This window comes from Balaenoptera ricei, chromosome 7, assembly GCF_028023285.1.
Source record: "Balaenoptera ricei isolate mBalRic1 chromosome 7, mBalRic1.hap2, whole genome shotgun sequence".
NCBI lineage: Eukaryota > Metazoa > Chordata > Mammalia > Artiodactyla > Balaenopteridae > Balaenoptera > Balaenoptera ricei.
Genome location: NC_082645.1, coordinates 12,239,787 through 12,265,293, shown reverse-complemented (window position 1 = coordinate 12,265,293; position 25,507 = coordinate 12,239,787). Strand labels below are relative to the sequence as shown.

Here is a 25,507-nt window from a genome sequence, read left to right as displayed (position 1 = left end):
TTCAGACAGCTTTGCAGGGGCTCACTGGGACCCTCTGCCTCTTTCTTCCCCACCCAGCCCATTCGAAATCAATGTCAAGACTCAATTTACTCCTAACTTCTTCCAGAATGTAAGTACTGTTGATCTTTGGACAACATGTGTTTGAACTGTGCAGGCCCATTTATACGAGGAGGTTTTTCAATAGTAAATATTATACAACAGTACTACGGGATCCTCCATTGGTTGAATCCACAGATGGGGAACTGTGGATACAGAGGAACTGAAGACAGTGAGGGCCACCTATAAGTTATACTCAAGTTTTTGACTGGGCGGGGGGTCGGTGCCCCTAACCTCCCCTCCTTGTTGTTCAGGGTTACCCGTACTGATGCCCAGGTGAGGTGGGTCCCCTCATCCATGCTCCTGTATCACCTGTGCACTCTCCTCCCACAGACTTTACCCATCCCTTGTGATTTCCTCATTATGCTACAGTTCAGGGGTTATCAAAACTGAACAGACATCAGCATCACCTGCTCCCCCTCCCCACAGAAAAGTTTCTGATTAAGTAGATCTGACGTGGAGCCCAAGAGTATTTCTTACAAGGTACCAAATGATACTGATGAATGAGTATTTCTTACAAGGTCCCAAGTGATACTGATGCTGATGAGGGGGGTGCACCCTGAGAACCACTATTCTAATTCTCCAAAGGCTAGGGCTGAGTGTGGTTTTTACCTGTCCCCAGAACTTGGCTGCACAGTTGGCTCGGGGTCGAAGCTCAGAAAAGTTGTATTGAGCACCAAAGGCACATTTGGCTGAATGAGAAGAAGGGAAGTAAGGTACCTGAATGGTAAGCACTCTGCCCTCTCGGTTAATCTTCAGGTGGTGCAGTCTTCTGTTGGCAAAGTTCTCTGTATCGATGGTGAATACATGGATTTCTTCCTTGCTTAGCTGGTAGCGAACTTGTAAGCTTCCTTGAAAGACAAACATTAGACATTAGAATTAAAGATAGGAGCCATAAATGCAAAAATACGATCAGATTGTCTTTTAATTGATTGTGACTGTTTTCTAGGGACCTATGTCTCAATCTTTTCATCGTTCACTTTTTTAAAAGGTATTACATATCTTGTGACTATAGCATCTAGGTCCATATTAAAAATCCTGAGTATAGCTGAAATACTTTTGTGTGTGCATGTGTGTGTGTGTGTATGTGTGTGTGTTATCGGAAACCAAAATACCAGTTTGGAAAATAAAACAACCACAAGTCTATTTTGTAACTGGATTGTGAAAACTTTAATAAGATAAAATCTTTTCCCACGCTCTCTTCAATTCCTACCATTTCCTAGAACTCCCTTTCTTCCTAATTGCCTTCCTGGAATTTCAGAATATGTAATGTGAAATAAGATTGTAAAGTAATCTAGGCAGAATGGGAGAGAATAATTTGGGGTAATGAGGCCATTACCCAACAGAGTCAGCCAATAGCAGAAGCTCCCTACCGCTAATCCTGGTTTCCTTGATTCCTCCTCTGCTTTTGGCTCTGATCATCATCAATTTCCATTGGGGGTGTATTTTCTCACTTAAAAACTAATCATAGCTCCCTAGCAGTAGCATATTTGGTGCTGAGAGGAGCTCAGACATGGGGCAAGAGGCCTGCCAGGGGAAGGGAAAGGGCCCGTCTTGTGAACTAGTGGGATGGTGGCTGGCATGCTCTTTCCGGCTCCTTCTGGTTCTAAGAACTTGGGTTTTTAATATATAATTCAACCCAATAAAATAAATCAGCATGTGATAATTATGTGTCAGGCGTGGTGATAAGGACCACATTCCTTGAAGTTACTGGGGACTCTCTTACCATCCCACTGTGTGGATCATTCATACACACATTCTGTATGTACCTATCCATTTTAGAAATCACTTCCATTTTATACATCTTTACCAACACCTGCCTAGCAACCATCCATCTTAGATGTCAGTAATCTCAACCAGGACCCTGTCAAGGTATTTATTCTATATCTTCCCCAACATTCCAGTTTAGGTCTAAAACACCTCAACCATTTCTTCTAGAGCTCTACAGATATTGATCTCACCTTCTTAGGAGGTTTGATGCAATCAGTGACTCCCTAAGTATCCTAAGATATTCTATATCTTCCCCAACATTCCAGTTTAGGTCTAAAACATCTCAACCATTTCTTCTAGAGCTCTACAGATATTGATCTCACCTTCTTAGGAGGTTTGATGCAATCAGTGACTCCCTAAGTACCCTAAGAAGAGCTCCTGAAACCTCTTGCTAACTCATTGTCACACAGCTCCTAGGAGGAGAAAGTCAACCCATGGCTTTTCAACATAAGTTTGACACCAGTAAGGGCTGACTCCAGTCTTAAAGGAGGCACTGGGGTGAGATGGTGACAGTCAGGGCCAGAGGCTCATTGATCACCTTCCCCTCAGCTTTGTATTCAGTTGCTTGGTCAGTGAGCAAAGAGGCACATCTCTCCTTCTAGTGTATATTCTGGTGTCATGAGGTTACTGTCAGCTTCTTGGATGGCATTACCCGGGACCCCAAAAAGTTCATTGCCCTAAAGCCTTCTTCTAACTCCTTTATGTGATTCATCTGTCTGCTTCCATTTCCTCCTCAGAGTCTCCCACCACTACCTTTGCATCCAAAAGTGTTTAACATAATGGTAAACTTTTCAAGTTTATAGTCTAATAGACAGGGAACTGACAGAGAGAAGATGCTCTGAATCTAATAAACAACAACAGCAACAAAAGGATGGTCTTAGACAGGTGTTCACTACAATTTATTCAGGGAACTATAATGTATACCCTCCTGTGTGTTCTCCATTTCTTTTTGTTTGTTTGTTTTGTTAGTATATGTTGACATTGCTACATTATAAAGGGCATGCATTTGCGGGTGTGTGAATAAGGGCTGAAATAAGAGGTTCATGGTGTGGAAATTAGAAATTGATTTGAGCCCCAGTTAAGGCTTTTCCAAATATGCTTCTGGAATAAACATACGTATAATGGAATGACCTTTGGTCACCGGCAAGTATGCTGTAAAAGTTTTAATGGCTCTTATTAATATTGGAGCACGCTAGCTGTATCTAGCCTCACTTTTTTAGGTCTCCAAGCAAAATCCATGTCATGATTTTTAGAACTATGCAACAGGTATTATCAATGTCATTTTAAAAAATGTCGAAGAGAAATCTGATTCCAAAAAAAAATTGTATTTAAACACAATGATAAGGAATCTACTTTAAATCAAAAAGGATGTAGTCATAGTCTGTTAAACTTCCTTGCTACTTTCTGGACAAAGTTACCACCCCTCGGCTTCTATTATGCTTGAGTTCCTGCTTATGACTCCTCTTTCATCTAGAACAGTTCTTTGTTCCTTCTTCCATTTGATTGATGGAGGTGCAGGGAGGAATAACTTTTCATCATTCATAGTAAGTGATGGACTCAGAAACGAAATCTAGTTAGCTCTAAAGAGCATGGTTTTCCCATGGAACACAGGGTCCCATGTGTTCATCTCAGCCAAGAACGGTCTTCCACTTCGACTTTTCCCTTTAAGCTTATTCCTACCCAAACTCCAAAAGTAAGCACCAGGTTACCTCTTCCAGGAAGCCTTACCTGGCTTCTCCAAGGTGCCCTCTTCTGCTCCTATAGATCCTGTGCTCACTTCTAGCCTAACATGTATTGGGTCGTGCTGTCTACTTACTTGCTTATTTCCCCTTCCTTCTTTCCTTCCCTCCCTCCCTTCCTCCTTCCTTCCTTGCCTCCCTCCCTCCCTCCCTCCCTCCCTCCTTCCTTCCTTCCTTTCTTCCTTCCTTCCCTCCTTCCTTCCTTCCTTCCTTCTTTCCTGTCATTCCTTTGAAAACAACATAAATTTATTGTGTCAAATTCTGGAGGCTAGAAGTCTGAACTGCTGTCTCAAAGACTCTAGGCTAGGATTCTTCCTTGCTTCCTCTGAGCTTCTGGTGTATGCCTGCGTTCCTAGGCTTGTAAATGCATCACTCCAAGCTCTTCCTTTTTCTTCGCATGGCTTCTCCCTGTGTTTCTCTGATAGATCTATATTCAAAGCTGCTCTAATACTCTACAAATGATAACTATATTTCTTTTAGCAAACTATTTTACTATTTATATTCTTCTTGACAATCACCTACTCATGAGAAGGTGAAAATTATGGACTAGAAACTCAGAATTGGAAATTCCAACTATATATCTAGCGTCTCGAGTTGGGCCTTAGGAGAAAGATTCTCACACCTCAGGTTTTTCAAGAACATCACTTTGTTGTGTTTTACGTGTTCCCACTTTGCCACTTTTCCTACACTAGTCTGTCTTCCATACTGTCATTAGTGTGAGTATTCTAACATAGACTTACTTGGCCATGTGATTCTACTGCTTAAAAAATTCCAAGGCTCCTTAATTTTACATGAAACATTCCAACTGCTTAGCCTGACATGCAAAGTCCTTTTCTTACCTTCCAACTTTATCACATACATATTTTTCATAACTGAATCACACCTGAACTATCCCAAATAACCACCTTCCCCCCAAATAATGCTCCTCCTTGCCTTTGTGCATTTTTTCTTCCTCTGGGACCACCCCTGCCTCCTTATCTCTATGACAACAACTTCTCCTTCATTAAGACCCACCTGATGTGACCTAGGTCTCCACTTGCTCCCAAAACTGATAGTATCTTTCCTTCGTATATTGTCACTGTGCTCACTTTTAGTAACAACCTCAGTGTATCATGCTTTGCTTGTCTTTCTCCTTGAACGTAAGCTTCTCTAGGAGGAATGGGTGCTTATTCATCTTTGTGCCTATAGAGAATAACACAGGGTCTGCTATCTCAAGTCGTCAAAAGTCATTTGTTGAATAAAATGGCCACTCTGGAGAATGTTATTACCACTTCATCAACATTATAAACTAGCAATTATTCAATGTCTACTGTGTGTCAGATACTAAATTAACAAATAGTTATAATGTTATAATTCTATCTTTAAGGAGTTCATAATCTGAAGCAGGCAAAAGCAAGGTCATACTTGTCTGCTTATATGCCTACCATGTATTAGAATTTTTATTTATTTATTTATTTTAACATCTTTATTGGAGTATAATTGCTTTACTATGGTGTGTTAGTTTCTGCTGTATGACAAAGTTAATCAGCTATACATATACATTAGGTTTTTAATCTGGTACTAAAGATATTTTTTATCAGATTCTCAGATTAGAAAGTAGAATTTCAGTGGAGTAAAATGCTCTACAAGTAAAACATAATAATAAAAATAATAGTAACGATATTCACAATGAAATGGGATTCAAACCCAGGAGTATAGAACTTTAAAGCGTATGTTCCTCCCACTAGATCATGTTGCCTCCGAAGACATGCCTGGTCAAATAGATGGATGAGTTGATGAATAGAGAAGTGGATGGTTGGGCAAAGGGAAAGATGAGTAATTTGATAGACAATATAGATACATGTTTTGTGAATTCAAAAGAGTGAAGACAATGATCAGTTACAGGGTTGAGGTAATTAGAAACAGTGTTTCAGAGAAAGAAGTTTATTGAAGAAGGTCGAACTGAATTAGGCAAAAAGAAAAAAAAAAGTACTATGCTTATGTAGCTGTAGAGATATAAGCAGAGCAACGTGGCTGAATTTTACCATGCTTGAAGTGTAGACCCATAGGCCAGTAGGGCTGATGAGAATCTTGGCACATATTCACCCAACCAACCTCCTCATTTTGAAAGATGGAAAAACTAAAACCCTAGAACTTGGAAGAGAGTGGTAATAAAGAGAGAAGCCACATGGAGAAGGCTTGTACTAGAAGGACAAAGAATTTGGACTTATTCTTGTAAAGAGGGACCCCATAAAGGGCTCTGAACACATTGTGACGGGGCTGATTTATACAAAGTGATATTTAAAGAAAATTAGCCTGGGTACCCAGTGTCCATGTCAGATCTAAAAGGGAAGACAAATATACCAGCTCCCACAAACATCAATGGAAAAACCCATGAGGTGCTGGAGTACCACTATGGAACAGGAGTCCATTCTTATATTTCTGTTAATAGAGCATGTCAGTTTCTTGCTTTATCATTTGACTTTGAAAGAAGGAGCTCTTTTACATGTTGATTCCCGTCCAATCCTCATCAGTTAACATCAATTACAGACTTATGCAGCTTCCTATGCAGCCTTTAGTGTCTGCTAACCAGATCATCCTTACCAACCAGCTCCTCGTCTATCTTCACTGTCTGATCCATCCTCTGGTTGCTTAGGCCAAAACTCTAGGAGTCATTCTTACTTTGTTCATTTCCTCTACCAGATATACATGCTACACATCCAAGTCATCAGCAGCTCTCTGGTCTCTACAAAGTAAATCTTGCATCTCTACACCTCTTTCCAGCTCAGTCACCACACCGTCATCCATCCATCACCATCTCTCACCTGGACCATTGTAACACATCTGAATTGACTTCCCAGATGCTAGTCTTAACTCTCTTTTCCCTCACACCCCTCCATTCTATACACAGAAGTCAAAATAAGCTTTTTAAAGGGTAAATCTGATGTCATTAATGAAAATGTTTTAATGACATCCCAATGCGCTTAGAATAAAATCCAAATTCTTTCTCTAAGGTCCTACATGACCTTATTTCATTCTACACTTGCCCTCATTCACTAAACTCCAGCTACTGTTGACCTACTTTGTGTTCCCCTAATGTGCTGAGTCCACTCCTGCCTTAGAGTCTTTACAGCTGCTTTTCTCTCCACGTGGAATGTTCCTCTTACAGATATTTGCCAGAAATCCCCTCTTCATTCATGGGCCAAACGTGACCCATGCGGTGATGCCTCATGCATCCGTGTACCCCTACCTCAATACCTCCTCCTAACAATGTTTTCCAAACTGTTAGTCATGATTGATTAGTACATCATGGAATCAATATCAGAATTCAGTATCTGTTATTACTAACTGCAGCCTCTCTGTAATTCCAATTATAAGCATTTCACTCTCTGACTGCAATCTTCTCCTTTTCGGGTTCCCTTCATCTAATCCCTGGATTCCCACAATCCTTTTTCTTTTTTTTTTTTTAATTGAACTAGAGTTGGTTTACAATGTTGTGTTAGTTTCAAGTGTACAGCAAAGTGATATATATATATATATATATATATTCTTTTTCAGATTCTTTTCCCTTATAGATTATTACAAGATATTAAGTATAATTCCCTGTGCTATAAGTAGGTCCTTGTTGTTTATCTATTTTATATAAAGTAGTGTGTATATGTTAATCCCAAACTCCCAATTTATCCCTCCTCCCCTTCCCCTTTGGTAACCATAAAGTTGTTTTCTCTGTCTGTGAGTCTATATTTGTTTCATAGATTTCATTTATATAAGTTTTTTAGATTCCACATATAAGTGACATCATATGATATTTGTCTTTCTCCATCTGACTTACTTCACTTAGTATGATAATCTCTAGGTCCATCCACGTTGCTGCAAATGGCATTTTTTCATTGTTTTTATGGCGAATAGTCCACTGTATATATGTACCATATATTCTTTACCATTAATTTGTCAATGGACATTTAGGTTGCTTCCATATCTTGGCTATCGGAAACAGTGTTGCAATGAACATTGGGGTGCATGTATCTTTTCGAATTATACTTTTCTCCGGTTACATGCTCAGGAGTGGAATTGCTTGATTATGTGGTAACAAAAAAAAATGGGCAGAAGACCTAAATAGACATTTCTCCAAATGAGAATACAGACGGCCAACAGGAACATGGAAAAATGTTCAACACGCTAATAATTAGAGGAATGCAAATCAAAATTACAATGATGTATCATATCACACCGGTCAGAATGGCCATCATTAAAAAATCTACAAATAGTAAATGCTGGAGATGGTATGGAGAGAAGGGAACCCTCCTACACAGTTGGTGGGAATGTAAATTGGTGCGGCCACTATGGAGAAAAGTATGGAGGTTCCTTAATAAAACTAAAAATAGAGCTACCGTATATTCCACAATCCTTAGTATAAGGATTAATCTCACCAAATACTCAGTGTTCCTCAACCCCTTCATGTCCTCTCTTCTCTATTTACCCAACTTAAATTGCTGGTGCATCACCATGACCCTCTTCTTGAATAAACTCTCAATTCTCTTGGCCCACTCATACTTTATTGAATGAAGATATTTGCTTGGCAAAACCATAGCTGCTAAAATCCAACCTTTATTGTACCTCTGCAAGGTTTAGCTGGCACAAAAAAATATAAACCCTGCAAATTGCTTATAAGCCACTTTAAATTATTCATGATCAACTTCAAGTGGGGCTTTCTTGTGTCCTCTCAACCTCGTTGTATTTCCTAAGTCCATTCACTGACTTAGATAACTACTTAATGGCTTTTCTTCTTTCCTCAGATCTCCAACTTACCTTCTCCTTCCCCCATCTCAGCTCATGACTTTGACTCCTGCTTCCCTAAGAAAACTGAAGCAATCAGAACAAAACTCCCAGAAACTTCTGCCACCATATTTACTATCAGATCAATCTCTGAGCCTGTATGGTTTGCCTTCCTTTCTATTGACTTATATGAACTGTCCATGATTATGTAATGTCATCGTAGGCACTATTTATTCTTCTCACCTGTTTGAAGACATCACTAAAGCAATACTCCCTTTCTTTACAATTTTTCTTCCTCTCTATGTCATCATTCCCATTATCATTTTTTTTCCAGTTTCAATGGAATAAAAGGAAACTTCTTCAACTTTCTTAATGTCAGCCATGGCCATATTTCTCTGCTCTCTTCTGGCTTATGATGCACCTCCTGAGGCATCATGTTATACTTCCTGAATCCTATTTCTCTTTTCCATTTGCTCTTAAACTCTTTCCAGTAAGATTTTACCCCAGGGTCTCCATCAAAACTTCTATTGCCAAATCATCAATGACTTTCATGTTGCTAAATCCAATTTTCCATTCATGAACTCCAATTTATTCTCACCAGCCTTGTATCCAATCACTCTCTTCTCTTTTATAAAACTTTTCAATTGCCTTTGAGAACATTACTGTCTCCTAGTTGTCTTCCCACTTCACTGGCCCCTCCTTTTCCCTCATTTCTGAGTCCACTATTTCTCCTTGTCCTCTTAATGTTGCAGTCCCAGGGCTCAACCTGTGGACTTCTCTATCAACACTCACTGCCTTGACAATCTCATCCAGTGTTATGGCTCCTAATACCATCTTCGTGGTTTCTTAGGGCTACTGTAGCACATTACTCTGGATGCTAGAAGTTTGAAATCAAAGTCTCAGCAGGTCCATATTTCTGCCAAATGCTCTAGGGGAAAATCTTTCCTTGTTTCCTCCTAGTTTCTGGTAGCTCCTGGCAAGCCTTGGTGTTCCTTGACTTGCAGCTGCATCATTCCAATCTCTGCCTCTACTGTCATGTTACATGGCCTTCATCCCTCTGTGTGTCTCTATGTGTCTCTGAGTCTCTGTATCCTTAGCTCCCTCTTCTTATAAGGACACCAGTGATTGGTTTCAGGGTACACTCTAATCCAGCATGACTTCATCTTAACTAATTATATCTGTTAAGACTCTATTTCCAAATAAGTTCACATTCTGAGGTTCTGGGTGGACATCAGTTTTGGGGGGACACAGCTGAACCCGGTATACTATCTAAATGCAGACCAATATCCAAATTTATATCTCCAGCCTGGCCTTCTGCCCTCAACTCCAGACTCCTCTATTTAATTATCTCTCTTCTTGGTTGGCTAATAGGCACCTCAAACTTAATATGCCCAGGACTGAACTCATGACCTCTTCCAAACCCGTTCTTTCTATGACTCTTCCCAACTTAAGCACCGACAATCCTATACATCCAGGTGCTCAGCCAAACAATCTTGGATTCCTCTCTGGTGTCTTTTTCTCATACCTTATGTCCAATAAGGCATGACATAGTTTGGTCCCCCACCCTTCAAAATATATCCTGAGTCTCACCACTTCTTTGACTCGCCACCAATTCCACTATTACCAATCAACTCAACCTGTCAACCAACATTTCTAATCCAGACTGTTTCAATAGCCTCCTAACTACTTTTCTTCTATTCTAACCCCTTGTAGTCTATTCTCCCCAGAGCATCTCAAGCAATCCTGTTAATGCATAAAGAAGACCAACCACTCCTCTGCTCAAAGTCCTCCAGTGGGTCTCCATCTTTCTTTCCCAGTGTAGAAAGCAACATCTTTGGTTTTCTTTATTGAAATATCGTTAATTTACAATGTTGCATTGATTTCAGGTGTATAGCAAAGTGATTCATATACATATATATATAAGTATATAAATGTCATTCTTTTTAAGATTCTTTCCCACTATATGTTATTACAAGGTATTGAACATTGAATGTAGTTCCCTGTGCTACACAGTAGGTCTTTGTTGTTTATCAGTTTTATATAGAGTAGTGTATGTATGTTAATCCCTAACTCATAATTTATCCCTCCCTGCCCTTTCCTTATTTTTAGTAACCATAAGTTTGTTTTCTATGTCTGTAAGTCTATTTCTGTTTTAACAAGAAAAAGAGTAATTAAGTCCATTTGTATCTTTTTTTGTACATATAAGTGATATCAGATGGTGTTTGTATTTCTCTGTCTGGTTTACTTCATTTAGTATGATAATCTCTAGGTCCATCCATGTTGCTGCAAATGGCATTGCTTCATTCTTTTTTGTGGCTGAGTAGTATTCCATTTTATATATGTACCACATCTTCTTTATCCATTCACCTGTCAATGGACACTTAGGTTGCTTCCATGCCTTGGCTATTGTAAACAGTGCTGCTATGAACATTGGGGTGCATGTATCTTTTCAAAATTAGAATTTTTGTCTTTTCCAGATATATGCCCAGGTAGAAGGCAGTATCTTTGTTGCGATTATAAGGTCCTAAGGTCTTCATTACCTCTCTCTCCTCACCATCTACTACATTCCCCCTCATCTCTGGGGCCCAGCTACAATGTTTTCCTTACCAGTTCCCAGAGAGCAAGCACATCTCTGTTTCAGACTTTGCATTTCCTGTTCTCTGTCTGGAATGATCTTCTCTGGGTACTCACAGGGCTCCTCCACCTCATCCCTGACTCCTTCATGTCTTTGCTCAAATATCACTGGTTTCAAGAGTTCTTCTCTGATGACCATGTTAAAAACTGCAAGATCCCCACCTCACTCATACTATCTCTGATTCCTTTACCCTGCTCTTTTTTTTTCCCAATAGAGCTTATCATCTTGTAACATTTTGCTTGTTACATTTATGACTTACTGCCTATCTCCCTCCATTAAAATGTATAAGGGCAGAGATTTAATAAAATAGAAGAATCTAGAACAGAAAACATAAATATGAGCCACCATATGTAGGGAAAATATTGTTTCAGACATACAAACCCATGCTGAGTCACTATGTAAAAACATTTCCTACTGTATATTTTGGCCAGACATTGTTGAAAGGGCCTGGCCTTTCAAATAGCTATTTCTATAGTATTTATCACCAATCTACTCATTTATTAATTTTTACATCTTTCAATTTGTTCAGTGATTTTCATCCTCCATTTAAATTGAAAGCTCCATGGTAACAGAACTTTACCTGTATTTTTCCCGGGATATTCTCAGTGTCAAGAAAAATGCTTAGCATATAATTGGGTGGAAGGGGTTCAATAAATATTTATTGAATTTTTTAATAGAATGAATGAATGAATGAATAGGTATTTTCAGTGATATATGAAATATATTCCCTTTACCTCATCCATGCTTAAACGTATACAATGCAAGCAATTATTTAAGGGTTGATAACAATAATTTTAATAATTATCATTGTTATAGCTATAAATGTTAGCTGTTGTTACTGTTATAATCAGTATTATTAAAATATCATTTATTGCCCATCTTGTTCTAGGGATTGTCTTAAATGCTTTTCTCATATTTCATCTTTAGACCTCAAAAGTATGTCATACACATTATTATTTTTTGCTAATTGTACATATGAGGACGATTTAGTTTGTCTAACTTGGATGGACATTTAAATCTCAGCCATTTCATTCAGACCTTTCCTCTAATCTGATTGTGATCTGCATTTCCCATAACCTCACAAGCATGGAAGGGTAACATCCACACTCTGCATCTCTTCCTTACACCCACCATATGAAGATAAAGCATTTAATAAAACCCATTTAGATGAAGGCCTATGTCTGTATGCTAATCCCACTTAGTTAGACTTCACAGAGAAAACATAAAAAAACAATTTGTGGCCATTCTGAAGCCAAACTCAGTTGTCCAGAGCTTGTTCTCAAATCACCACATGCACAATTGGATGCTAAATTTCATGAGATGTCTCAAAAAAAACAAAAACAAAAAACAAAAAACAAAAAAAACTCCATATTTTTAAGCTTCTTTGAAAAAAAGAAAGTTTATACTTAAAAGAATTGCACACTCCATGGAAGATAAAGTCCATTATCATGGCAAAGTTAAACATTATGGTTATTCTCCTGAGTTTCTATCTTTGGCAAGGTGAGGACAGATTAGAACCGAAAAGAATCAGTTACCCTAAAGAAAATATTCTCAGCTCATTGAGAATTTCTCATGAGTCAGCAACTGCAATGCGCTGGGCATTCTCAGATCCACTCAGCTCTGATGGTTTTCTGGGGTTCGATTCATTTCTTATTCAAAAACAACCTTGAATACTCTCAGAGGAAGTCATAAACAGGTACAAAATCTTCCAGCCTATTTGGTGATGGGTTGTGGTTTACTTCATACAGCCTTATTCTAAGAACCTTCATAAGCAACAATTATCTTCTTCTATTTCAGTCTTCCTGTTTTCGTTTGCACAAAATATTTCACAATCTCTTACCTTTAACTGAAAAGTCATTTGCATAGAAAAAGAGTCCCATTACTGGGAATAAATGCAGACCAACTATCCCTCTTCCACGGCATTCTGTCCAGACCTACTGGTTCCCTATTACCTGCATCATGTAATATCAGCCTTTTTTCAATAAAAGAAAAATACATAAAATTCTGAAATTAGGAGTTTAATTTTGTATTTGTCAGTTGATATGTATGAATGAAACCAAACAAGTTCTTCTGGTTTAGGCTTGTCCTCTGAATTTAGTCTTTACAGCATGTGTAAAACGCACAGACCACAAAACTCCATAAGAGACACTGGCCAATGCTTTACGCGTTTGGAGATTTCATCGCGCTACTAAAGATCTGTTTTCTTTTCTTCTGAGACCCAATTAGAGTTTACCTCCATTTAAAAACTCTCTCCTATTCATTGTGTATAATTTATGGAGTTCAAAGGCAATAGTCATTAGAACTCAACATTGTAATTAGTCTTTAAAATATTCGAGATGAGGCGGCTTTGTAAATTTTGTTTCCTTTTTAAGATCCATTTGCTTTTGAATATAGAAGCTTTTGATCATGGCACTTACAATTTTACAATATTTGGAACTAAGGTTAGTTGTATGTGTTTTGAACATTTTTTTAAAGTTTTTAAGGACCACAGATCCTGACGATATAAAGTGATGCCAATTCACAGAAATATTGGGTCACAATTTGTGATTTGTTACCTAGTTGGTGACAGTGTCACTAAGGGCCACTACTTTCCTGTATCGAGGAGCTCCTGGTCATTTCTTTACATCTCCTGGGGCCCAGTAAAGAGCTCACCAGAGCAGACCCTCCATCGACACATGGCAGATGAAGATCCAAGCCCCTTGATGGGTCAGGAATGGTGATATTGACACTGACCCAGAGAAGAAAGACTCAGCCTTTCTCCCAAGACATGCACAGCCATTGGTGCAACCCAGAACAATAAAGCCATTACAAACAGGGAAGAGAAATGCTGGGAAAGGATATGCATATGACAGAAAACTGAAAAAATCACAGGAGGCTCGCCTGGGGTGTTAAACCCTGAATTGGAGTCCTGAAGAACACATAAAAGTTAGGTACGTGGATGAGAGGAAAAAAGTGGGGTTTTCTAGAGGAAATAGTATGTTGAAGGGAGGGAGATGGAACAGAGGATGCACTGCATGACTGGGGTTGGGTGGAAGGTAGGTGTGCCTGTGGAGAATAAATAGAAAGCAATACTTGATACAAATTTGGGATGTGAAACATAATCGTGTTTTTTAAGGAAACCATCACTTCTGTCAAGCCATGATGTTTCCCAACACATCATTTTGCTTTTTCCAAATGTTATTTATGAAGTTAATTCCAACAAGGACCTACTGTATAGCACCAGGAAGTATACTCAATATTTTGTAATAACCTATATGGGAAAGGAATCTGAAAAAGAATATATATATATATATGAATCACTTTGCTGTATATCTGAAACTAACACACATTGTAAATCAGCTATACTTCAATTTAAAAAATAACAGTTCATTTCAAAGGTGCTGTTCTGGATGACTACTCAAATACATTTTCTAAAAGTCTGTCATTCCAGGCAGTAGAGTGGGTGATGATTTGACCCACAGCATAAATGCATCCCTACAAGGAGCGGAGCCATACTGCTTTCAATAACCAGGTCTGAAAGTTACGCTCAGCATCTAACTCCTTGTGCATCACTTAACAGAAGTGGTGAGGAAGCAACACTCAAAAAAAAAAAGGTTGAGCATAGAATAATGTTGCTGTTGTGGTGCCGGTTGTTGTTGTTTTTAAGATTTAAAGAAATGAAAGGTACAGCATGGTCAGAGGCTACCCACACTCTTGAGCCTTTGTGTTTTCCTAATGTCAGTCAGTCCTGTGCAGGCTGCCAAGTGTGAGGATTGCCAAGCAGTTAGTGCTGGCTTCAGGCACTTCCATAAATTAAAATATAAATGTTGGTCAATTAGAGATGATTTCTTAAGCATTTTATAAAAATCATTAACAAAGAGTGTAACTAGCTCATGAATAACTTCAGGCACTTTTCACAATGCAAATTCATCAAGACATAACCATAGAACCCTGTTTAATGGCACAGAAACAAACAGGTGGAGGTTTTTCTTGAGAGGAGGGGCTCCTCCAAGTCCGGCTGGTAGAGTCCCACCTGTTCCTAAGTGAGGGTCCTGTCCGGGATGTTGTCCCCTCCTGATCCCTTATTCTGAGTCCAAAGTTAGCCTTAGAAATGGAAATGTTGATTTGCATCTGAAAGATACACTCCGAGAAGAGGGTGGAAGTGAGGTTTATCCAGTGCCTATCCAGTGCCAAGCCTTGCACAAATTCTTGTGTATTTATTCACCACATTTCACTGGATGAAGGAGTAGGGTGGTATTTAGGGATGTCCCAGGATGCAGGCTCATGGAGTCTGTTTCTGGGCCCTCCCCAAGACTTGCTCCAAGATTCCTCCCCCCATCCCTAGGAGGAACCAACCATTTCCCTGGGTCAGAGGTCATGCCATGACAATTTATAATAGTTATTATTTTCTGCTATAAATGCACCCAACTAAACAAAAAGAAGCTCAAAGAAGTTGAAAATCTACCTGAAGTCTCCAGGCCTAAACTACGTCCTCTAATCAACACCCTGGTTTCAGGGCAGATAGGAAGCTGTTGGGGAAGGGTCTTTGCTTACTGATCAAAAATAAAACAGAGAGAAGAGACCATAGCAGCAGCCCAGAATACTTTTTATTTTTCTCCTCAATCCTTCTTTCCTTCCTGAACATGTGGTACAGTAGGATTCAAATAATAATAAAGAATAATATCTTCCCCCACCCCAGACAACATACTAACACACACACACTCTCTCTCCCAGTCATGCACTTGGACACATACAGCATGCCCTTGCCTAACTATCCAGTTTAATCTCTCAAAAAAGATTTAAACATTCCACATGCACTGAAGAGAAATGACAAGCCACCTTGTTCACTACTGAGATGGAGAATGTCATGTAGTATGCCTACAGGAAAAACAAGGGCAAATGCTAATGATGGTCCTGGTGGGTGGGCAGAGGCCATGTGATTAATACTCCATATTTTACAGATGAGAAAAAGCTGGGCTCAGAAACCATGAATGATGTGATGGAAATGAGCTGTGATGTGATGACATCATCCACCAGTCAGTCAGTCCCCATGGGCTTATTGAGCATCTACTATGTGCCTTTCTTTTGCTGGTGCTCCCAGTGAGGATGGAAAGTAAACCCACATCTACCAACAAAACCAATGTCATGACCCAGAGGAAATGTCCCGGACTCTGTGGGAGCATATAACAGGTAGAAAGGGGCCCAGCTTATTGAAGGAGATCCCCCCACCCCAATATTCTCCAATGCCTGAGTTAGTGCATGGCCTTCGCACTGACCATCCTTTCTCTAGCATTCTCCTATGTATCAACAAATGTCCCTTCCTTCACTATGTCTGTGACAGTGTTACCTCACTGTGACCGAACCTCCCTGCCTATCAACATGATACAGTCCAATGCTTTGGGTGTATTCTCCAATTTGATCTCAACCTTTCTACTGGCCATATCTCCACAAATCCTCTCCCAGTGTCCTATACTCTAGCCAAAAGAGGTTCATATCACGGTAAGCCTTACTATATTTCTTCCACTGTTTCTCATATATAATGAGCGCTACCTGAATACCTGCCAAATGAAAAAATGAATGCCCTTCTGAAAACCTGTGGATAGAAGGTAAACTAATGTGACCTTTTCACAATGTCAAATGCATTTGTCCACTTATGGATAAGTTGAAATGGAGACAAGTATGCATTTTTTGAAGGAAGAGTACAATGTAACTGCCTTTGAGTTTCCCCACCATCTAGCAAAGATCTCCAGAGCATCCCAGCAATACCACATCATGGGCAATACGTTCTAGTTCTTGGGAAAGGGGTCAGAACAAGAAGACTGCTGACAGGAAGTTCAGTCCCCCGTGTAAAACTGGGCTGGGTTGTTTGCTAGAGGGCCTTGTACACTGTGCGACTGAGTTTGGGTTCATACTTCAGGGGTCAAGGAGTCAGTGAAGGTAAAACTGAGGAGGACCCTGTGAGACTCCCGGGTACAAATCCTTTCTGTGTCCTCCAAGATTTTCCCTGCATGCCAAAGGGTAGATTCAATTGGTTGCACGTCAGGGAAGGAGGGGATGCTGAAACAAGGCAGGAGCAGCCAAGAAACAATAGTGCAGCCTTGGGGCGGGGTCCTGGTCCCCCCTCAGGAAATATATATAACAATATATCTCTGAGTTCTTCTGGAGGAACTAAGCACCCCCCCACCCACCCCGCCCCAGGTGGAGGATGGTAACTTCAGGCAGAGCCCAAGATTCCTGGAGCACCGTCCTGTTACCTCACTACCAACCAATCAGAAGAAAGTCTCACATCCTGCAGCCCTCACCCCAGATTTTGCCTATTAAAAACCTCTTCCCTCAAACTGTTGGGGAATTTGGAATTTTTGAGCACAAGCAACCCCTTCTCCTTGCTTGGCCCTGCAATAAACCTTTCTCTGCTCCAAACTCCAACATTTTGGTTTGACTGGTGTGAGCTGGTGCATCATTCTGGTTTTGATTTGCATTTCTATAATAATTAGCGATGTTGAGCATCTTTTCGTGTGCCTATTGAAGAAGACCTTGCTTTATAGTCATTTAGAAATGTTGCCTTCAGGTCAGTTCTTCAGCTCCCCAGGTCAAAGACTGGTTATAATGTATGAGAATGACAACCATGTTCTTTCATAAGATACCCCATAATCCTTCCAAGGACAGAATCACTGTAGAGTTCCATGACATGGTGGCCAAGCTCAAATCTTGACCCTCTGTGCCTGTCAACATATTGTCTCAGAGGCAGGACAGAGCAGTAGGTATGATTAACTAGTCTACCTGGGTCAGATTCCAATACCTCTACATGGTACCAGGGAGGCCCTGGGCAAATCAAATGGCATAATGGTACTTCCATCCCGTGTGTGCAAAATGGGTATAATTATAGTATGTACTTCATGAAATTGATTTAAGTTATATAAAGTACTTTAAGAGTATATGGCATAACATTCATGAATGTTAACTACTGTCATGATTGTTATTTTGATTATTATTTAATCTCTCTGAAGCTACATTTGCAGGAATATCATAAGGAAACAGGATAAAGAATCATCATCATCATCATCATCCTCAACATCATTATCATCACAAGTTGGCTTGGGCTTGATCCTTTGTGTCATCATTTTTATTGTTAAAATGATTCTGCAAAGAGCATTGTTAAGGCAGTACCATATTTAGAGCTCCATTTACACGAAGGGAAATTAGAAAGAAACAAATGTGGTTGAACACTGAAACAGCCCCTTGGAGAGCTGGTCTCTCTACCAACTGAGACCAATTGAATGTGTACAATCTGCTAGGTAGCCAGGAACCTAGAAGAATTTTGAAAGACCTAATCATCATCTCAAGTTCAAATTTCTGCCTACTGAAAGGGAAATTTTAGAACAGATGATTTCCTGGGAGAAACAGGTTTATATAGAAAATAACCAGTGGTTCTTATTTATTTACTGTTTTGTAGACAAAATTGTGTCTAAAATATCACAACTGCTAGATACTAATTCAATTGCAGCTGAATTCTGTGCTAAACCAAAAAAATGGCCCAAATAATTCTTCTACTGCTTTCCCTGGATGGGGGACTAAATATAGAGCAAACTGTGAAACAAATAGGTCTATCCCATCTGCATATGTTTCATCCAAATAGCCCCCTTCGCTAGGAAAAGAAATGAGTTATTTTAGCCAAAGATGAGATATAGTCACTACGGTGCTTCAAAGCCAATAATTAACTCAGGGTTGTAAAATTGTACTCCATGCTTTGTTCATGCTCTCCCCCCTCATTTTTATTGTTAATTAATGAAAATTTCTGATAGTCCAAATTTAGTATAAAGCCATAATTTTCCTTCCCAAAGCCAATTAAAGCAACTTAATGTCATCTATCTGGTTTTTGAAACCCAGTTACAATGTAATTTTCTCACAGATCCAAATTCCACTGGCGTAAAACTGAGCCTGCTAATAATCCACAATTCCTTCTTACAGAAGATTAGAGGTGGTTATTCCTGCCCTTGCATTTCAAGAGTTTCACTCCTGCTGGGGTTAGCAGAGATAAGCTTTTATATATAGAATGGATAAACAACAAGGTCCTACTGTATAGAGGAGAGAACTATATTCAGTCTCCTGTGACAAATGATAATGGAAAAGAATATTTTAAAAAATGTACATATATATATATATATATATATATATATATGTACAACTGGATCACTTTGCTGTACAGCAGAAATTAACACAATGTTGTAAATCAACTATACTTCAATTTAAAAAATGGATTAAAAAAAAGAATGCTGAGAGAAGCATAAACTTAAATCCTTAGGGTAAGTGTCTTCGAAATCAAAGACATTATTTATTGTTTGCAATTCTTATTTGCAAAAGTGCTTTGAGCTCCCTGGGGAAAGCTGGAATACAAACCCTAGGTACATGTGTAATTAACAACTCTTTAGTAGGGATTATGGCCTCTCCGAGTAAGACTCTATTTATACACTGACACTCACAAAAGATAAAAAACAACTCAAGGCTATTCCCCCTGAATGTAGGGAGAATTCATCTGTAGAATGCTCAAGAATGTGGATGGGAGCTATCTCACACACAGCACATTTCAATCAGCTCTCAACCCAGGAGACAGTCCCGTGGGACACGACTCCACTAGCCTTGCTGGAGAACTGGCAGGAAGGAGTAGTAATAGTCTGTAAGAGTACATGTGCTAAGAATCCTCTCCCAAAGAATCATAAACCAAAACAAAACCAATCACTCTTTCCAATTCTTCCTTCTATTAACAATCCACAAAATGGACCTGTGTGATGGACCTGAAAATACAGATACAATAAATGCCATTTAGATTATCATACTAAGCCAACTAAGTCAGACAAAGACAAATACCATATGCTATCACTTATATGTGGAATCTAAAATAAGACACAAATGAACAAATCTATGAAACAGAAACAGACTCACAGACATAGAGAACAGACTTTCAGCTGCCAAGCGGGAGAGGGAGTAGGGGAGGGAAGGATTGGGAGTTTGGGGTTAGCAGATGCAAACTATTATATAGAGAATGGATTAAACAACAAGGTCCTACAGTATAGCACAGGGAACTGTATTCAATATCCTCTGATAAACCATAATGGAAAAGAAAAAAAAGGTTGTATACATATGTATAACTGAATCACTTTTCTGTACAGCAGAAATTAACACAACACTGTAAATCAACTATACTTCAATAAAATTAAAAAAAAAAAAAACCTACAAGGGGGTGAGGTAACTGTGGCAGAAATAATTTCATTTTAGAGGCCACTTGTATTTTTAGATGACGATTTGAGTATCTGCCCTAACATCATCTTCAGACTAATGCCACTAGTAACAGTATACAACTGCATTTGTATGAAACTCTGTGCTTTACAAAGCACTTGATTAACCATCCATTGACTCCAGAATCTTTCATGAGAGTTTGGAGATGAATAACTTTCTTAAATCTGCTTCTAGCCATTTTTGTTTTCCTATAGTCATCCCTTGGAAAAAGCTAGCTTTTCCCCAATGCCTCTTCATTCTCCTTTCTACCCTTCCTGTCTTGAGACCTTTCTCTAGCTCATCAGATGATAAAGGTGGAGTTTCTTACCATGGATTCCCACCCTTAGTTCCCACTCTCCTGTTTTTCCCTCTGATATGCTCTCAATCCAGGTCCCGGGAAGGAAGGAGGTGTCGCTATTCACTGGGAGAATGGAAGGGACGAACTGTTTGCTATGACATTAGTGTCTCCCTAATTGCTGATGGTATGTGTGATTTGGGGCACCAGATAGAACTCCTCGGTACTGCTGTGGTAGGTCAGTGGGAATAGAAAGAGTTAGGCAGCCATTCTTTAATGTGTGAGCTTTGACAAGCCACCTCACCTCTCTGCTACCTAGAGCAAAATAAGAATATTAATATCTGTACTTCACAGATATTTTGTTAGATTTGAAAAAAAGAAAACTAAAGTATGCTTCAGCCCTGCGCATAACCAGACATTCAACAAATACTAATTGTATTTAGTATTCAGAAGCCAGACACCTAGCACCATGCCTGGGGACAGGGTCGTGCTAAATGCCATATCAGGGTTTGCTTTTATGAATCAGACCTCATGAGTACCACACTACCCTTTCTGGAGTGGGTCTGGATGTGGCATGTGTGTAGATTGAACAATTTCACATCTAAGGATTTACCCAGGGCAATAATTGAGGCCCCAGAGATTCGGCAGTAAGTAATTCATCATAACGTTAAAAAAATAAAAAAAGGTGTAACATTAAAAATCAACCTAATATCCAACAATAGAGAAACTATGAACAAACTATATAATCTAATACAATTTATCTGCTACTATGTAACAACATGGAAAGCTTTTATAACATGATATTAAATGAAAGTAATTATAAAACAGTATGCAGAGTCTGATTACATTTGATTTAAATAGCAATAGATAAAGTCACCATGAATTATGCTTTCTGTACTAGGCACTGTGTTAAATGCTTTACCTATGTTACCGTATTTAATGCCCACAATAACCCTTCGGAGTAGGTATTAGTTGTGAGTCATTTTTAAGGCAAATACAATAGAGGAAGGTGTTGAAGAGGTCCCTGCTGGATTTGAAAGTGGTACCTTGAAGGCCATAGAACATTTGAATCCATGGTTACAACTTTGCCGAGACTTTCCTTGACATGATTTAGGGGAGCCCACTGTCCTGTTACTTACAGATTGCTCTCTGCTTCCAGTGCCATTCAGCAAGAAATAGCTCCTGGCAGCTTGCAGAGGCCTTCTGCTGCAACACCTCTCCTCTATAGCCTGGATATTTAAACATGAACTACCTCTCTCTGCGAGAAACAGCTGGCTGGGAAGTCTGCGCCTTAATTAGCCGTTTCTCCCTGAGGATCTGTGCTCTGTAAATTCACTCTTCAGAGAAAGTACAGCTGGGGAGATGAAACCACAGAGTCAATTGTCTAAAAATTTGTTTTTAAGGGAAACATCATTTGTGAATGTTCGGAGAAGGGATGGGGAAGGAGCTTCTGTTTGTATAAAGACACTAAGACTTCCGGCTCTAGACTGAGAGCAGCTCAGTGCTGAAGTCTGGCCTTCATGGTCAAGAACATAGATTTGATTCTTTTAGGTTTTTATCTTTTTTTACTCTCTAACGTAATTTCTTATATTAATTTTTAATTTTTTAATTAAAGTACAGTTGAATTACAATGCTGTATTAGTTTCAGGTGTACAGCAAAGTGATTCTCTTTTATATATATATATATATATATATATAAAATTATCTATTCTTTTCCAGATTCTTTTCCCTTATAGGTTATTACAAAATATTAAGTAGATTTCCCTGTGCTATATAGTAGGTCCTTGTTGGTTATCTATTTTATATATAGTAGTGTGTATATGTTAATCCCAAACTCCTAATTTATCCCTTCTCCCCCGCTTAGGTAACCATAAATTTGATTTCTATGTCTGTGGGTCTGTTTCTGTTTTGTAAATAAGTTCATTTGTATCTTTTTTTTTTTCATCAACATGGATGGACCTAGAGATTATCATACTAAGTGAAGTAACTCAGACAGAGAAAGACAAATATCATATGATATCACTTATATGTGGAATCTTTTTTTTTTTAACACCAAGAATCATTTTATTTGGAGAAGAAAGTCCTGTTTAGAAGACTTAAATTTGTTAGTAGACCAAAGAGATTTTAATTTGAACAGGAATGGAGAATTTACAGTTATTATTAAAATTACTAGTACATATCTATGATTTGGTAAAGTTAGAAGCCCATTTAGTAATTTTTTAGAGAAGTTATAGTCTTTACTATGCATCTTCAAACATACATACATTTTGAATCATGAAGTATCTCATATATGATTTAGGACATTGTGTTAACACGCAAGTCAAAACTTAACCTCCCAGGACAGATAACATTGTGAGGGTGATTAAAACATAGTGAATTTAAATATAAGTAAATACCCATCCATACAGTGTTGTATTTAGAAAGAGTGAGTTTAGAAAAAATTAATGCCATTTTTAACTCAATGAGACTTGTATTGATTCTTTATTCCTTTTACATTGTTTAACTAAATATATGTCTGTTTAAGATTGTTTATTAATAAAATTGCTCAGGTGTATTTTAGAAAATTTGGAAAATTTAGAAAGGATCAAGAAGGGAGAAAAAAACCTTTGCCATCAAAGGAGGTATACACTTTGGTAGGCTTTTTTGTTATTACGTATCAGAAAATATTCCATTTTAAAAAGTTATATCATAAGAATAAGAGAATCTTTATTATTTCAAGTGCATATATTAATACCATATAGATGACCCATTCCCCAAATACTGGACATTTGTTAAATTATTTTTTCTTTTTTTTTTTTTTTTTTTAACTGATCAATAATAATCAGTAAAGTTATTTACTTGGATTTTAAATTTTAAGAGGTATATTCCCAATTTGAATTCATATCAATCGTGTTTTAAGAAATATGCATACATTGACATCAAGCTATAAATATTTCAAATTTTAATTCTTTTTTTTTAAACTAATCTTTTACTTTTATTTTTTATTTATTTATTTTTTTACATTGTTCTCAGATCTCCCCTTCTGTTTATTTCAACCCAATCAAAATTCCAAAAGACACACTCAATATAACCTACAATTGAAAGCAGAGAACTTTAACAGATCTCTCTTCATGGTACAAACATTATGCCCATATATTGTTATAGGAAAACCAACAAAATAATGGACTTAAACGCTTGACTTTCTTTTGGAGTAAATTCTAGATTCTTTAAATTGGTAAATCAGTCCATTCACAGTCTGAATCCAGTCGTTTTTTCTACAAATGCAAATTCAGGTCCAAACAAATTAAAATTTTCATCATTGTATTATCAAATCTGTAATTCAGCAAAATTAAAAAAAAAAATCATAGATTTTTAAGAGAGAACATCCTGGGCAAATCTTGGATCTGCCAATTTATCAGCAATTTGTTTCAACCTGCTCTGCCTCAGTTTCATAATCTGTGATTTGGGATGATATTACTAGTACCTACCTCATAAGATTGCACTCTGTGCAGTGCCCAGAATGCAATAAGCATTGCATAAGTCTGTTCCCTTTTAATCTTCTTTTATCTCTTGGGTTTGTGTGCAAGGCTCAGAGTGGGTCTTTGGAAAACATCTGTTAAGCAAATATTTACATTATACTTACAGAGAAGCCATTTCTCAGGCAAATCAACAAATCTTCCCACCATCACTAAAATGAACTTAGCTGCTCATAGAACTGCATTTTTTCCCTTTATCATGGGAAACATCAGACGTTCTGAGTATGATGTATCTCACAGAACTAGTTAATAGAATTAACATTCTTTAAATCATGGTCTTATATGCAATTTATATCATGGAGAAGCAGAACACATTTTTGTACTGCCTCTTATAAATGCTGCATGTAATTGTTATGTATAAATCCATTTAGTTTTATGTTCTAAAGAACTATTTGTGCAACTCCAGATTTTCAGTAAAATAGTGTTATCAGCAAAAAACAAATAATAGAAAATAAAAGACCTGGGAGAAATGACCAAGAGGAGAAGGAACTTGCATTTTTGAAAACCTACTATGTGCAGGTACGGTGTTAGGTATTTTACATATTCTTCCTTTTCATAACACATTGTTTTTTTAAGAGAATTAGACATCATTATTAAACTTTATGGCAGGAAAATGGTCTCCGAGAGATTAAATAGCTGTTGTAAGGTCAGGGCTGTGGTGACATAAGGGATCCACATGTGATTTGTCAAACACTGATCCTGTCACCAAAGTCTGTCCACTCAGCGCCTGGCCTGCCGTTACAGCAACACAGAGGAAGAACAACATGGGGCTGAGCTGGAGACTATTGTCCTCCAACTTTACATCTGCTCCTGACACACAGGGTACAGTTCACCCAGACCAGAGGCAATTGGAGACAGCAAGTTAAAGGGCTCCCTGGACGCTAAGGTGCTTGATCTGAGACGGCTGACAGCAAGGAAGACAGGAGAAAAACCACAGAACACAGACAAGAGCATGCAGCCGCCTTAAGGATGAATCTATTACAGCACACAATAAGCATTAGTGTTTATTATCCTGACACAGAACTACTTACAAAAGGACACATCATGTTTGGTTGATAATTACAATAAAGAAGCAAAATGTGTTACACAACACAGACCCTGAAAGGGTCCTGTTTTGTGTAAAAATCAAATAATTATATAAGTGGGCTATGGTCTCTCTGACTTCTTCCCTTTGTCCTCAGATGCTGCTCTATCTGTGAGAGACCCAGGATTCCAGACTGAGGTGCTGCTGTCTGGGTGGCTTGTGTCTCTCCCAGCAACATGATGGGAGAGGAAAGTCTCAGTTACTGCCGGTTATCCCGGGGGACCAGGGTCAGGCCTGGAAGGTTTCATGATGCTCTCATCAGAATATCTGTAGAGAAGCTGCAGTTCATCAACTTGGCTGTTCAGTGGTAAGTAGTCCAGGGATGTCAACCACCCCAGGCCCGCCTGGACACTGAGACGGTTGAGG

At 38.5% G+C, this 25,507-nt stretch overlaps 1 protein-coding gene across 2 annotated transcripts in view; it reads right to left on the bottom strand.

Moving 5' to 3' along the window:
- The window catches only part of CNTNAP5 (contactin associated protein family member 5), an 887,247-nt gene that overhangs the window by 49,957 nt on the left and 811,783 nt on the right, over positions 1 to 25,507 (bottom strand). For both annotated transcript variants that reach the window (XM_059927107.1, XM_059927108.1), the window contains exon 20: positions 817 to 947. In XM_059927107.1, the coding sequence (XP_059783090.1) occupies positions 817 to 947 (131 nt within the window). The remainder of the gene's footprint in view (positions 1 to 816; positions 948 to 25,507) is intronic.